Source organism: Ipomoea nil, unplaced genomic scaffold (genome assembly GCF_001879475.1).
Source record: "Ipomoea nil cultivar Tokyo-kokei standard unplaced genomic scaffold, Asagao_1.1 scaffold2480, whole genome shotgun sequence".
NCBI lineage: Eukaryota > Viridiplantae > Streptophyta > Magnoliopsida > Solanales > Convolvulaceae > Ipomoea > Ipomoea nil.
In genome coordinates, this window is record NW_017618908.1 from 296,329 (window position 1) to 313,248 (window position 16,920).

A 16,920-nucleotide genomic window follows, 5' to 3' on the forward strand; every position below is an offset into this window, starting at 1 on the left:
TGTAATAGAGTCAGTAGAATTAAAAAAAATTCTCACTAGCAATTTTTAGATGTCAACGTGGCCTTTCTTTATTAAGGTTTTAATATATGTGAGTTATTGATGGGTCATGTTTCATGTGTGTAACGACTCTGTATGATATAACCATTGGTGGATTCACATAATATATTATTATTATTATTATTATTATTATTATTATTATTATTTACTCCGTATAACTCATCCAGATCAGAAAAACATCATTAAATTGACATGAACAAAAGACTATCCCATTGTGAACACGCACGTAATGATATAAATATTAGTATTGAAATTTTTATATTTTTAATCTTTCATCCATGTTCTGGCCTCACATATTCGATACCAATTAAAATATATACTTATGGCAAATATTAGATGTAGTATCATTTTTTACTCTTAACTTTTATTCTCACACTTGTATTGAGACTCACGTAAAAAAGACAGCTTATCTGTAACTGTCACATCATAGAATAAAAATTAATGAGTAAGATTTGGACTGAATTTTTACAACGTAGTATCTGTTCATAACAACTTAGTGTCATTGGACCACAAGGTCCTTGACAATTAATCAGGATTTATTTTAGTGAAAATAAGTTAAATTAAATAAAGAAACAACACATTTTGAGCGTGGTGATATGGAAACAAAAATTTCTGGAAATCATACAAGGGCATTAATTATGGGCGACATGGGACTTGACCCTCTTCTGTCTATCTGTTTTCTGTGTTCAAGATGACACATGCATGTCAGCATGGATTGTCATATCATATCGCTCACTCGCAATCATGGAAGGAAAGAGTAGAAAAAATATAGGGAATTATGAGTTCTGACTTCTGAAGCTGCTGCTGCAATAAAAATTGAATCTTTGGTTCTCTAAAAGATCCGAATTGTTAGTTTCTTTGGAGCTTCCATTCATAACTGATTCGATTCGATCCGACGTCTTGGTTATAACCCACTCTGGGCCTGTCTTTTCGTCAACATTCCATAGAATTTCTTCAACATCTCTCTGGAAACTCAGAACACAACGTCTCTCTCTCTCTCTCTCTCTCTTTTTGAGAACACTGCAGACACTCTCTGTTTGTTGATGGTCATCTAACAACACTGCCGCGGATTTCCCAGAATTTCCAGTTTTGCGGTAATGCTTTCTGCAAAAAGTTTCCAATTTCGTACATTTTGGATTCAATCGGAGTGTTGAATGTCTACATACATATGCGTGTGTGTGTGTATATCCATTTCTACGTATTTTTATGCGCAGTTACATGCACGTGCGTGCGAAAATGAATCTGTGTGTACATGTAAATCAGCATTCAAATTTTAATTTTTAATTAGCTTTTCCTGTTATTTGCGTAGTGCAGTAAAAAGATGGTTGCTTTTGGGAAGAAGTTGAAGGAAAGACACATTCAAGAATGGCAAGGGTATGTTTCATGCTTCCTTTTTAATCTAGATGCAGTTAAACTCTAGTTTTCCAGTGTTTTTTTTTGTGGATCCAATTTGCTAATGATTTTCTGGGACTTTATGTGGTTTGTAGTCAAAGGCAAACATAAATTGAAGGAATAAGTTGAGCAAAAAAGCACAAATAAAGAAAATCCTTTCCAATATGAATCTTCAGTCTTACATAAATTGTATTTATCAGAGTGATATATAGTATGTGAACTTGATAAAGGATCTTTCTGAACCTTGCAGATACTACATCAATTACAAACTGATGAAGAAAAAGGTTAAGCAGTACTCTAATCAAATTGAAGCTGGAGTCCTAGATCGCCGTCATGTCCTCAAGGATTTCTCGCGAATGTTGGACTACCAGGTAAGTGAGAGCTTATGTTGGGCAATTATGTAAGTGGAGTCCCAAAGTTCTTGCAGCTTTGGGATGGCTAAAAGAATTAAATTTAACAAGGTGGGCATTTCTTGACATAATGAAAATTGTTTTGGACGCATATATGATGGTAAACATGAGTATGGGAAATTCCTCAACAACAACAACAACTCTGTAAATCCTAATATCTGTTGTTTTAATGTTTGTAAAGCTTGCATAACCTTCATGTAACTGATACAGATTGAAAAAATTGTGCTTTTCCTGCTGGAACAACAAGGAGTACTTGCAAAAAGGATTGCTGGATACAACGAACAGCAAGGTGTTCTTCAAGAACAGCCTGATATATCTAAAATGCATCAGCTGCGTGAGGCGTATAGGGATGTGGGGCGTGATCTTCTAAAGCTTCTCTTTTTTGTTGAAATGAATGCCATTGGACTTCGTAAGATCCTTAAGAAGTTTGACAAACGGTTTGGCTATAAGTTTACTGATTACTATGTCAAAACTCGGGCTAATCATCCTTATTCTCAACTTCAGCAAGTTTTCAAGCATGTGGTACAATGCTAACTCAAATACCTGATTTCGTCTCTTCTTTTCTTCTTCGTTGTCTTAAATTTTCATAGGTTTCTTCCTTTGAACATTCTTTATTTATATCCATTCAAGTTGGTATAAGCAAAAGGCAAAGTATATATATTGACCTTTTGTAAATTTTGTGTTAATGTTTATGTCTAAAAAATGCCATCTTTAACATTACCACCACCAATCTTAAAATGATTTTAGGGATTAGGGGCTGTTGTTGGAGCAGTATCTCGTAATCTTGCAGAACTTCAAGACCATCCGGGAAGTTACTTATCTATTTATGATCAGCCTGCTCTCCCGCTTCAGGTTTTTATCTACCTTTAATAAGCTCATTTCCCAGTGTTTATGTTTTATCAAACTGTCTATTTCTTACTTTTATTTTCTGGATTGTCCACCATCCGCTTATCTGCTTTAGATTTCATCTGCAGGACTCTGTTATAGACTCGCTAAAAGCAGCTGCTGACAGATTAACTTATTCAACAAACTTCCTCAACTTTTTGGGCCAACATGCACTTATCATGCAAGAAGATTTTCCTATCCCGGTTGATCAGGAACATGATGATCAGAGTTACCATTTCATGTCACTCCTATTGAACCTGGGAAACACTTTTCTTTATATGGTGAATACGTATATAATTGTCCCAACAGCGGACGACTACTCCATGAGCCTCGGTGCTGCTGCAACAGTTTGCGGTGTTGTAATTGGGGCAATGGCTGTTGCACAAGTTTTTTCATCGGTGTATTTCAGTGCTTGGTCTAACAAGTCTTACTTCAAACCCTTGGTATTTAGCAGTATAGCTCTTTTTGCTGGTAATACCATGTATGCATTGGCTTATGATCTTAAGTCAATAACGATTCTTCTTATTGGTCGACTATTTTGTGGGTACTTCTCTCTCTCTCTCTCTCTTTCCTCTCTAGCATGTGTTTTGTTTCTTTAGCCCTGCAACTACAAATTGCATGGATCTTTTACTCAATAGCAACGAAATATATTTTAACTTTGTGGCTTTTCCATTTTCATCTCGAATTGCAGGTTGGGTTCTGCGAGAGCTGTGAATCGAAGGTATATCAGTGATTGTGTGCCACTTAAAATCCGGATGCAGGCTTCAGCTGGTTTTGTGAGTGCTAGCGCTCTTGGAATGGCGTGTGGTCCAGCACTTGCTGGATTGCTTCAAACTAATTTCAAGATTTCGAAAATAACGTTCAACCAAGATACTTTACCCGGTTGGGTTATGGCTTTCGCGTGGTTAATGTATCTGATATGGTTATGCATCTGCTTTAAAGAACCTGCTCGTCGCCTTGAAGAAAACCATGTTCCACAAGAATCTACTTCCAATTCTGGTATGGCTCCACTTCAAAAACCATTTATTTGTCCTTAATTTCTTCTCTGTATGTATATCCATCACACATCAAATTGTGATGTTTAACTTCTTTTGGGTACTAGTAGTAGATCATACCGTGCTTGAAAAGGGTCCCACGCAACCTTTGCTGTTAAAATCCGAGGAACAGAAAGATGGCGAGGATGACCAAGAATGCGATGGAAGTGAAGAAGCTATAGAGGAGTCTCACAAACCAGCCAATTCTATAGCGTCAGCATACAGATTACTCACTCCGTCAGTCAAAGTATGTATGTTAACTCCCGTGTTTACAATCAGATACTATATATAAACACGAGCATTAACAAAGTTGTATGATGGATGGCTGCAGGTTCAACTGTTGATTTACTTCATGTTGAAATACGCTATGGAGATTTTACTTTCTGAATCTAGTGTCGTTACTACATATTACTTTCATTGGTCGACTGGTAGAGTGGCCATTTTTCTTGCGTGTCTTGGCCTAACTGTTCTGCCAGTTAACGTTGTTGTTGGAAGTTACATTAGCAACATGTTTGAGGACAGGTGAGAAAGGAATCACTTCTACCTCGTTCAAACCGGGATCCTCTCCTTATTCCCATGGCGTTATGATAAGTATTTACTTATTACTTGGTTGAATTGCAGGCAAATCTTGTTGGTGTCTGAAATTATGGTTTGCGTGGGTATTCTCCTTAGCTTTCAAGTATTAGTCCCATATTCGGTGCCACAATATGTTGTCTCGGGGCTCATTATGTTTGTATCTGCAGAAGTATTGGAAGGTAAAACACATCGATCTGATCTTCTCCTCTCTGCTCATTATATGTACTATAACACATTATATTTGTCGGATCCTTAATTAGGTGTGAATCTGTCGCTCCTGTCTCGAGTGATGTCTTCCCGGCTGTCACGAGGAACCTACAATGGCGGGCTGCTGTCCACAGAAGCTGGCACGATTGCTCGAGTTATCGCTGATGGCACTATAACCTTAGCGGGATATCTGGGTGAGAGTAGGCTCTTGAATGTCACTCTCCTTCCTTCACTTCTCATCTGCATAGGTTCCATTATTGCCACCTGCCTTACCTACAATTCCTTGTATTGATTTGGTATTCACAACAATTCATCTCAATTCTATTCTTTTCATTTCTTCCTGCTTTTAGGCTCATTCATTTGTATATTTGATTTTTGGGAACTTGTACAACATTGTACAATACAAAAAGACAATAATGTTATAGTTTGGGCACAAGTATATGAACATGGATTATTGTTAAGGTGTTAACTTCTTTCAACATCAAGAAGCTGCTGCTAGTGCTGGACATCCTTTTCCCCATTCCAATTCTCTTTTTGTCATATTTCTTGCTTTTTTATTCTTTTCTTTCAACCTTACCATCATTAAAAAATCTTATAACATTCCAACCAACTTTATGTTTTTGGCATCATTATGTACTTTACACTATTCCATGCAACTTCCTCTGTCTTCATCGTATATCTATATTATATTGTATAATATTCCTTGCAACTCTATTTTTGGTCATCATGCTTATATCAGGGACGAATCTAGAAAATCATTTCAGTAATGGTGAAGTTTAAATGACGTTAGCCGGTGATTATTGCTGGAAAGGTCACTAGAATCCTAGATAATCTATCTATAATTATAGGTTACCAACCAATTTCTGGACTTCAATGCTTTTAAATAACATGTTTATAAGTTTAATTGCAACTTTTAAAAATTTAAGAGCTTAATAGACTTTTCGAGTAAAGTTCAAAAGTCTATTTAACTATTTTTTCTAAATAAATAATATTACTCTCTAGGCCGGGCATCAAACTTCTCCACCCAAAAGTAGGGTAATCCTCACATGATGTTTTTTTGGTTTGTTTTGTGGGTCAGCATGGGACCTGTGCCCTACGCAATTTCCGAGTTGACTGGGTCAACTCAATCTTCTCCACCGAATGCTATTGACGTCCATGTGCGATGTGATATTCATTTTAGTTCCTCCAGCTATTAACTGTATACTCCGTGATAATATTGCAATAATTTTACTTTATGTTTTGTGAGATTATACTCTTCCATTTATTTTTATTTTTTTTATAAAATGAAAACCATATGTAATATAATAAATTAAATTGTTTTTTATACTATATATCGTATTAAGTATAATAACTTTCTTGTTGTGAATTCTGCTTTACTTACTTAGGACATTATTATGACAACAATTGGCATTATCGTATAAACTTTCTAGAGAAAACTGTTTTGCAATTAATGAGCTGGGATAGAAAAGACAAAACAACTATGTATTAACTAACTATTCTATATATTTTATAGGGAAAATGACACTTTTTTCCCCTGAGTTATATACTTATAGCACTTTTCCCCCCTGAATTATTTAAGTGGCTCTTTTCCCCCCTAAAATGTTAAATGGACATATTTACCCTTAAAATAAATATTTAAAATAAATATTTCATTTATTTTTCTTCTCCAACAAATTATTACTATAATTTGGTTCAAACCAAACAGATATTATAGCAACCAAACCAAAATATTCCAATTACAATTTAGAATCAAAACGCGATATTTAGAGTTTATTAAAATCGCAAATCGAAATGGCCGGTTCATGTTTCGAACTGAAAAAATAAAATACATTTATTGTTGAATTTAGACTATTTTAAAATAAAAAATAAAATAAAATTTAAAATAAAGACGGTTCAAAATCACGAACCGGATCCGAAACCGCCAGTTCACGGTTCATGATCCAGTTTTTTTGGTTCATAAATTTAATAAATTGAAATCTAAATATTGGATTCTAGATTTGAATCATAACCGGAAATTTTTAATTCGATTGCTATAGTGTCCGGTTCAGTTCGAACCGAACCGTGGTCATTGCTACATATACACAATAATTTGTTGGAGAAGTAAAATAAATAAAATATTTACTTTAAGGGTAGAAATGTCAATTTAATATATCAGGGGGAAAAACTACCACTTTTAAAATAATTGAGGGGGCTAATGTGCTTACATAAATAATTGAGGGGGAAAAAGTGCTATAAATATATAACTTAGGAGGAAAAAGTGCCATTTTCCCTATTTTATATTCATATTCATATATATGGGCAAAAGATTCTTTTGCACCTTAATTGTAGGGAGAGAATAAACATAAATATGTTGATCACCATTAACATATATAATAGACTTTAATTTAAAGACCTGTGTGAGTGAATACTACCTAATTTATGTAACTCGGCCAAAAGCTTGCGCATAAATATAAATTCAACTACTCATAATAAAAATGTAATTCAATAGAGATAGTCACGACTAACAAATTTTAAAAAATTTCAAACTTAATTATTGTGGGACCGCTATGTATAAAGTAGCTAAACAACATTGTTTCATGCTAAGATTTGAGGTTCATGGCATGAAAACAAAATTTGGATTATCAAGAAGGGATGACTGCCAAGCACCTTGTGCTCAGATGATATGTAGTGACATCTCTCATATGGGAGGTCATGAGATCAATTCCTTATAGATACAACAATGTGATAAAGTAGCATTGGGATGACTGCATGCAAGTCATAGATAGAGGGTGAAGACGACCATTCTTGTGATATCTAATTGCCGGCCACTAGACAAACTTTTCTTTGCCTTTTTGTGATTGTTTTGTAGTCCTTTGTGCATCAATATAATGACCCATACAACCAACACTCCACCCATACCATATAATCAATGAAAGTCATGTGTGCCTATTCAAGGTTTAATTTTAGTGTGATTGCCTGACCCACATGAAGTGACACACGACATGTGAAACACCATACACCTCACTTTCATTCCTTCCACAAACAATATTATTTTTTTTAAAAGTCAAGGTGCAACAATCCCGGAGTTGCAGTAATACGAATCGAGTTAGTCAGATTGTTAACTTAATAATTACAAAGTTTTAAGTTTAACTCTCAGTCGGAGAGCTATGGACAATCATAGGCTAGTTGATTTACATCATTTGATCATTTGTTAACTAGAGTCACAATAGGGTTTCAACTAGAGCACACACTAAAAAATAAATTAAAAAAATTGATCAGTCAATCATGACAAGTCGTATCACCTCTTACTCCTTTCGTTCCATTTTATATGTCTAGTTTAATTAACGATACTTAACTAAAGTTATTTTAATTCAAATTTTTTATAACATTAAGTTTAATATTAATATATAACATTTATATATTTAGAAGTTATATTTTTTTGGGTAAAATTTTAAAGTTATATTAAAATTACTATTCAACACAAAAAAAAAAAAAATTATTAAAAATATTTATTAAAAAAAAGTTCACTTAATTTATGAATAGTAAACATGAGAAAATGAGACATAATGAATAATAATTTTCAAACATTAATGTGAGCCCCCACAGCCCAGGAGATGACTTATTGAAGTTGCGTGCTATCTCTTTTATATTTGGGTGTTGCGTGACTTCTTGATCAATAAATGAAATTGCAGATTTTTCAGACGCTAGCCTTGTACAATTTTGACTAACTAAAATTAAACGAATATCTTTTCCAAAAAAAAAATATATATATATATATATATATTGTCAAAGACCTTGTATTCAAGTTGCATAACTGTGGTCCTCAAACTTCAAAAATTGTATTTTTCGTTTAAGTTGGTGGTGGTGGTTATAGTGTGATTGTGTTGTGTTGTGGTGCGGTGGTTTGGTGGTTATGGTGGTAATAATAATAATTCGTAAACTAATTTTTTTTTTTTTTAAAAAAAAAGATTGAAGAGAGATGAAAAATAAAGAATCCAAATTGAGACTTTTTCATTGACGAAAATAAATATTTTCTTTTGATTTTATTTTCATTTGAATACCCAAATACTGAATCCAAAAAAAAAAATAAAAAAATTACAGAAGTTATTTTTTGGATTTCTAAACAAATCCACTTATTAATAACAACTACCAAAACATATTAGTTCACATGAAAAATAGTTGAGTTGAGAAAGTTATCCAGAATAAAATTTGATTAAAACTTGAGTGTAATTTTAATGAAATTTATGAAGACTTAATTGTATTAGTCTGAATCATTAGGATTAAAAGTTTTGCGTAATCCCCACACTTGGACCCAAAATGGGAGGCCTAAAGAAGAAGACCAAGTCAAAGATGATGAGTAGATTGGCAGTGAAGGAGCATGAAACATTGTAGTTTATGAAGGACGAGGTCAAACAATCTAAAGCCGTCATCAGACAACCTGTCCAAAGCTCACAAACCTTAATCTTCTTTATCCATCGCACACCTCAGGGCCAATACTATGAAATGAAAGAAACCATATCCCTATCCCTGTCTCGGCTAAACACTGCATGGCATCAGACGCCTGTTTCAACGCCTGCTGCTGTAGTAGTCTCGCCTCAAAACACTCCACTCTCCGCCCGCCGCCCGCCGCTTGCTGCCATGAATTCGCCGCCGCCACCGCTTCCTCCCTCGTCCCGGCGCCCAACACTCAATTCACTAACCATGAGTCCCTCCCTCCCTGCGCCCAAATGTTTTCAAGATTCCGTCACGTGTATCCTCACTACTGTAAGACTAATTCGGCAGACGAGATTCGGGCCCGAGAATACTACAATCTCGCCGGTTCCAATCGCGTCTGCCTCGATTACATTGGCCACGGGCTGTTCTCCTACTCCCAACAACAGGGAAACCATCATTTGACCGAAGATATCGCGTCCACCTCCGCCTGCCCGCCGCCCGCCGCCGCCGCAGGCGGCGGCGGCGGCCAGTTCTTCGATATCTTGTACAAGCCTGTGAGCTTGAACTCCCAGTTACTCTACGGCGGCACGGAATCTGGGCTTGAAGCCAGCATAAGAAAACGAATCATCAAGTATATGAACATATCAGAAGATGATTACTCCGTGGTGTTCACTGCCAATCAGTCATCTGCATTTAGGCTTTTAGCAGACGCTTATCCCTTCCAGGCAACCAACACTCTTCTCACGGTCTATGATTACCAGAACGAAGCGGTGGAAGCCATGGTGGAGAGCTCAAGGGCGAGAGGCGCCAGAGTTTTATCTGCAGAATTTTCGTGGCCTAATTTGAAGGTGAATTCAAGAAAGCTACGGAAAATGGTGGTGAGCAAAGGGACAGGGAGTAGTAGTAAACGAAAAAGGGGATTATTTGTGTTCCCACTTCAGTCTAGAGTGACCGGAACTCGATATTCATATCAATGGATGAACTTAGCCCACGACAATGGCTGGCATGTACTCCTTGACGCCTCAGCTTTAGGCGCCAAGGATATGGAGACTTTAGGCCTCTCCCTCTTTCAGCCTCACTTTCTCATCTGCTCATTCTTCAAGGTTTTTGGGGAGAACCCTTCTGGATTCTGTTGCCTATTTGTCAAGAAATCCAGCATCCCAGAATTGGAAAAATCCCCCACAAGCATTGGCATTATTAGCCTTGTTCCAGCCTCACCAGATAATAAAGAAAGCTCTTCATCTTCTTCATCTTCCTCCCCAGTATCTGTCCAAGAAAATTCAAGATTTCTGGGCACCAAAGAGGAAGAGGAAGAGGAGGAGAAGAAGCAGTTGTCACTGTGGGAATTCTTGAAACTGGAGAAAGTTATTGAGAGCAGACGGTTAAAGAACGCCATGGCCGCCGGCGCAGAGGAGATTACAGAATGCAGGGGATTGGATCACGCAGATAAACTAGGGCTAGTACTGATCAGTAACCGAGCCAGATACCTAGTAAACTGGCTAGTAAACGCGTTGCTGAGTCTCCGACATCCTCGTTCCGAAAACGGCGGCGTGTCTCTGGTTCAAATCTACGGACCAAAGGTGAGATTCGACAGAGGGCCAGCGATTGCGTTCAATGTGTTTGACTGGAAAGGACAGAAGGTCCCTCCCGCACTCGCACAGAAGCTAGCAGACCGACAAAACATATCTGTTTCCTGCGCATTTCTGAACCACATTGGATTCTCCGACATGTACGATGAAGACAAGAGAAAAGCCGTGGAGATCATCCTCGTCGGAGATAATAAGAAAAGGGGAACCTCTTCTTCTGGGATATCTGTGATCACTGTTTCTCTGGGACTGCTGACTAACTTTGAGGATATGTACAGGCTATGGAGTTTTGTTTCAAGATTTCTGGATGCCGATTTTGTTGAGAAGGAAAGATGGAGATACATGGCTCTCAATCAAACTACTCTTGAACTCTAGACCCATAATCCAACACACATATATTCTTTCATTCTTTTTACGTTGTAACTGGTTTTCATTCTTTGTACACATCAAACTTGTTCCCTCTTAGCTCAGTACTATGTTTCATCATTTTTCAAGCATACCTTTTTTACATGTCTTCCCTTTTCCCAGCTAAGTGCCTAAGTTGTAAGTTCCATCAAATCTATCCAAATTAGGCAATTATGGTGCACGTATGGATTTTCTTCTACAAAAATGTTGAATCTTCAAAACGGTATCATTTTATCTGTCATACTTACTATTTATTGAATCAATGGTTAAATTAATCTTTTTTTCTTTGTTTATTTTCTTTAGTCTTTTTTACTTATTCTTAAATTTAATTTTTTATGTTTAGTAGTATTTTTAGTGTTTTCTAAATATATGAATTTTGTATACTAATATTAAACTTAATATTGTAAAAAAAATTAAATTAAAAATAACTTCAGTCAAACATCGGTAACTAAACCAGACACATAAAATGAGATGGATAGAATAATATTTAAAAGCCCAATTTCAAATGAAATGGGCCTCTCTAAAACTTTAACAGCCCAATTTCAAATGAAATTTGTAATGGCCCAATATTAAAATAACGCAGGTTAGCATTGGGCTTAATCAAACTTTCAAGAAGACCAAAAAATTAAAAAAAATATATAAAATTATCAAGAAGACAAGAATTTGAAACTAAACTGGATTCTCTTTTGTGTCGTTCTCATATATCCCAACCAATATAAAAACAGCCATTAAATAATGTTCTTTAGATTCCAACTTTCACCAACCTCAATCAATACTTCATCTTCTATTGGTACGAGCATCTGGGCCTCTCATTTTTAGATGAGTCGGTGGTAGATGAGATTCAATCTTGGATCATTGTTTTTAATCTTCACTCTTGTGACCAACTGAACTGCTCATGAAGACAATATTATATATATTTTTTTTATCTATCAAGAGAAACGGGATCAATAAATATAAATAAATAAAAACAAACAGAAAATTTTTAATTAAAACTAAAAACACATGAATTTACGTGCTTCCGTACTATACCTACGGGAGAAAAACAATTTTTTATTAAATTTGATGATGCATTGAAGAGTATAAGCATTATATATATATATATATATATATATATATATATATAATCATAATTCCTAACAACACATTTATAAAATTTCTCACCTACTGTACGACGGAATGTTGCCCTTGTACCCCTGTTTCACTCACTTAACTCAATTATATTTTAATACATATCATCTTTTAGTAATATCTAAGACATACACAATATTATCCTCTTGATAAAAACTTATAATTATTAACCACAATCATTCATAATCTAAACTCTACTCTTTATTGAGCATTTTTAATGATGACATTATTTTATTTTGTAATTTATAGCCATTAAATTTGCTAATTAAGATGGGATATTAGTGAGATTTGACTACAAACATTTGCGTACCCTTAATAACTATTATACATGTTTATGATGAATATTTTCAAAATATAAATAAGTTCATATATACGTACACCAACTTCTATAAAAAGGAGTCTATGTTGGAAATATGCTATGGGGCATACCTTATGTGAGTTTGGGACATTTATGGCGAGTGGTTATAGACTTATAGGAGAGTTATAGGGACATGGACACTTAACCAAAGTTGCAAGACATTGTGGTTAGTCCTATCATGCCCTTTTCTTGAAAATGGGGAATCGAAATGTATTGGAAAGCTTGATTATAAATATGGAAAAAAAGTACAAAAATATGTATCTTCTCGTGAGTAATCGACTCTGACTCTGTTACAATGTAATATATATTCGTAATTACTTTTTTAATCTACTGGAGTATAAAATGATAATTTTTGTTTTCACTAGAGATCAAACTCATGATCTCTTAGTTGAAAAAATCACTTCATGTCACTAGACCACAAGATGAGTGATTCTCAATATCTTTTTTAAGTTTATATAAAACACATTTCGAATCAAACAAAAGTTTGATTGCTTATTATTTTGGTCTAACTTATTGTACAAACAATCCATTTAATACAATTTAATTGCCGCCAAGAGGGCTCTAACAACTAACAACCAAGTGCTCTTGTGAATATATCGGTACTAGTTTACTTCTCACTTAGAACATCCCATCCCTGAATTAAAGTTTTTTAATATAATAAAGTTGTCATTAAACAAAATAACAGTTTTGAACCTCTTTCGCTTTTAAACATTTGGTCTCTGCTAATTAATTTAAACAAATTTAGTCACTTAATTGTCCAAAATGTTACACTTTCATTCCATGCTATTATAGAATTATCAAACTCTATCAGCAAATTTTTTTTATGAGGTTATTTTTTGTCATTTAAAATCAATATCCATAATTAAAGTTTCATTCTTTTCATGTGGACATCATTTATAATAATGAATATTAATTCTAAATGAAAAAGAATAACCACACATATTAGTAGAGTTTGACGATTCTATAACACTAGGGACTAAAAATATAAAATTATTATGAACAATAAAAATGCTAAATTTGCTTAAATTAATTTACAAGAACCAAATTTTTAAAAATTATGGGACCAAAAATGTTGTTTTCCTTGTAATTACTATAAATAAATTGTCATTTTCATCCTAATGATGATGTCGATCCCAAACAAAGCAGTCCATGACTAAACCTAAAAATAGGTCGGACTCAATTATAGTTACGGCCACATTATTTTGACTATACGTTATTTAAATTAAATTAATGAGAGATCGCCGATGTGGACTTCAATATTTAATTTTCATTGTTAAGGTTGTTCCTTTGCTTGCGGGGTGAGCTATGCATCGTCAAATTAAACAACAACACCGTAATTACAAGAAAACTATCATACGAAATAGTAAAACGAGAATAACGTGATGTGTGGATGGGGTTGTTCTTATATAAATAAATAAATAAATATATATGGGTGTGTGTCTTACAATTCTTTAATAGGTAGTCTCTACCACCAGAGTTTGAACCTTTGACCATCCACTTAGATAGATAATTCAGATGCCATAACACTACACGGTAGTCGGCGATCAAATTTTTCTTTAAAAAAATGTAATGATATTTTTCGTAATTATCACCAACTTTACAAGGCAAACTTAAATACTACAATATGGAATTCTCAAACTTTTTCAGGTTTGCACATTTAGTATTAACATTTTACATATTTAGTATTAAAAGATTGTACTTGCAAAAATGTGAAAGTGTATTACACTTAGGGTTTTGATTTTAGAGTTTATGACTGATTTTTTTATTTTATTTGATTTAGTGGTTTTCTTTTTACTGTTTAAGGTTTAGCATTTAATGTTTAGATTTAGAATTTAATTTTTTTGTTGATTTTATAAAATTTACCAAGTCTGCATGTTTAGTTGTTAAATATTGCATACTTAACTGTTCAAGTTTGCATAATGAAATTGGATGATAATTATAAAAATGTCACAGCATATTTTTTTTTAAATAATCGGATCAGATCCGTTGAAAAGTAATATTTCAAAATATCAATAAGAATTTACAAGATTAATAATTCACTATAGCAATAATTAACATCTCAATCATAAACACAACAAAAATCTATTAATTCATATGCTATAACTCAATTGCATAATTATTTAATTACTATTCAACATCAATAAGCATATTATAAATCATGTCACTTTTAACCAAAAAAAAAAAAAAAAAAGTTTTACTCACTCATTAATATCGCATTAAGAAGACTTAATTTATTTTAATATGAAAAATGATTAGGACATCAATTTTATTCTCGATTATAACTATCTACAACAATACTCATCTTTACTACTACTTTTATTACAATTTAAAAATACTCAATTTGATTATATTGAAAATAATTATTTTTATTTTATATTAATTAATTAATATTTAAAATTGTACTAAATATTCATTTATTTTAATTTTTGTGTTGAGCATTAATTTAACCGCGCATTATAACTAGGGTATACACACACATCCTGAATTGGGTCTAGGTCTGAATTACATTGGCATAGTTTGACTCTTATTGCTTAAAAGGTCTAGTCAGATTATTTGACATGGTGCACGTACCATTTACTAAAGTTGAACCTCCAATATAATGTTGCAATTACATGGATTTCACATATTAATTGTTCCAAACTACAAATAAATTGTGGCTAATATCACGAAAGAGATAATTGAGTGGGTAGATCATGATTCTCATACCAGAATGTGAAGGGTTCAATTCTTGCCAACACTTTCTCAATTGGATTAATTTTACAATGTCTTCTTAATACTACTTATCATTCTTATCATCATTATTACAAAAGAATAATACACACTTTTAGATAATAGTTGTAAGTTTCTATCATCATTCTATAAATTATACATGGTGTTTAATGATGTTTTTATTTATGGGCTGTCTTATTATTATATATATATTTAATCCAACCATCCTGCTTACTTTTCAAATTTGGTTAGCTATGCTAATATTATTTTATGGCTGCGACACAGACACTTGTGAGTAGAACGGTATTGACTGAAGCCTGAAGGGCTGTAAGTTGTAACACGTGCCAACCCTCAAAACACTCATTATTGTATAGGTCTTCTTGGAATTACATTTAATTTTCATGATAACTACTATATTTAGTCTTTCTTATTATATATGCATAAATACTCTTTTTTAACAACTAGGTACATTATTTACGTTCGTATCTTAGCTAGCGTTTGACAAATATAATGTATTAATCATCCGTTTATGTTTATGCATATAAAGTTTTTAGATTTAAACACAACTCGAAACTTAATATAACATTAAAAATCATTTTTTTTATTGTTTTTTTGTATTTGTTTTATGACAGAGATGGCAGGTGGGTGAGAAGATGCGTGATAATTTATACCATGTTATTAATATTTTAATTATGGTGGCCAAAAATTTGGATCTAATTAATTTATATTTATATATATATTATATATAGATAGTATTCTGTGCGCCAACCTTTTGTTATGGTAACAAAATTTTGAATCCTTGTCGTCACACTACCTGAAAGTCAGTCCATCAGTCTGTATACTATGAATTCTGTTTAAATAATTTTCCAAATAATATTAAATTTAAACGTTTTAAATACAAATTAAAAAAATGTTTTGAATAAATATAAAACAACAACAATAATGATTATCAACTTATCATTCAAATTGCAAATTTGCAATCTACCGATAGTTAAATTTATACTACACTCATAATTTAATTTGTGACTACTACTTTATATGTACTTTTTTATTTTGATACGAGTCAAAAGGACGAAGGAGTTACAAACTTATCACATAAGAAATATAATATATGTTAAAACATTATATTCTTTATATTATTGTGGCGGCAATCTACGTACTCTTCTTCTTCTTTTTTCGTACCATAAATATCTAGTTATAATTTTCGTATATACTAACAAGTGGCATGCTATTATTTCTTATGTTTTGATATTATATCTTATAAAGTATATGATATATATTGTTAGCATGATGTTCCATTAACGTCGTACAATTATTCACAATTGTTTTTTTGGCTTGGTTGGCTATGAGGTGGTTCTGAAAAGAATACATATATGATATTGACATATAGTTGGCCAACTTAAAATGCACATGATGTTGCTAATAGTACACATATAGATTTTCATTTATAAAATAGATAAACAAACAAGTTACGATTTTCGTATTCGAGAAACTAAACAATAAATCTCAATTATTAACATATACAAACTATACGTGATCTTTGTCTAAAACACCTGCTAATCAAACATTAAATATGAACTAAGTTGCAACAGGAATTCATGTTTTGTTGTTTGAATGACAAAAATTAGGGAAAAAAGTTATAACAGTATGAGTGTATTCTGTAACGGGTAACGACAAGAAATTATAAAATAAAATGACTAAACTTAATTGAGGGAGACACTATACGACATGCTTGGCTGGGAGGAAGGGTGGGGTAAACC

General features: G+C 33.3%; 2 protein-coding genes across 6 annotated transcripts; both read left to right on the forward strand.

Moving 5' to 3' along the window:
* Positions 1–688: 688 nt before the first annotated feature.
* Positions 689–5,030, forward strand: LOC109152985 (SPX domain-containing membrane protein At4g22990-like). 5 transcript variants are annotated; one of them, XM_019300694.1, is made up of 11 exons: positions 689–1,151; positions 1,367–1,431; positions 1,700–1,820; positions 2,070–2,381; positions 2,607–2,711; positions 2,834–3,288; positions 3,436–3,743; positions 3,844–4,025; positions 4,110–4,300; positions 4,400–4,533; positions 4,615–5,030. In XM_019300694.1, exons 2-11 carry the CDS (start codon positions 1,379–1,381, stop codon positions 4,851–4,853), a joined length of 2,100 nt encoding a protein of 699 aa, XP_019156239.1. In that variant the 5' UTR covers positions 689–1,151; positions 1,367–1,378; the 3' UTR covers positions 4,854–5,030. The 5 variants fall into 5 exon arrangements, with proteins under 5 accessions (XP_019156239.1, XP_019156238.1, XP_019156241.1 ...); XM_019300693.1 differs by having other exon boundaries at positions 690–1,151; positions 1,372–1,431; XM_019300696.1 differs by having other exon boundaries at positions 690–1,151; positions 1,372–1,431; positions 3,850–4,025.
* Positions 5,031–8,935: 3,905 nt separating this feature from the next.
* On the forward strand, positions 8,936–11,070 carry LOC109152987 (molybdenum cofactor sulfurase-like). Its single transcript, XM_019300698.1, has one exon. The coding sequence runs from the start codon at positions 9,088–9,090 to the stop codon at positions 10,933–10,935; it is 1,848 nt and encodes a 615-aa protein (XP_019156243.1). The 5' UTR covers positions 8,936–9,087; the 3' UTR covers positions 10,936–11,070.
* Positions 11,071–16,920: the final 5,850 nt, after the last annotated feature.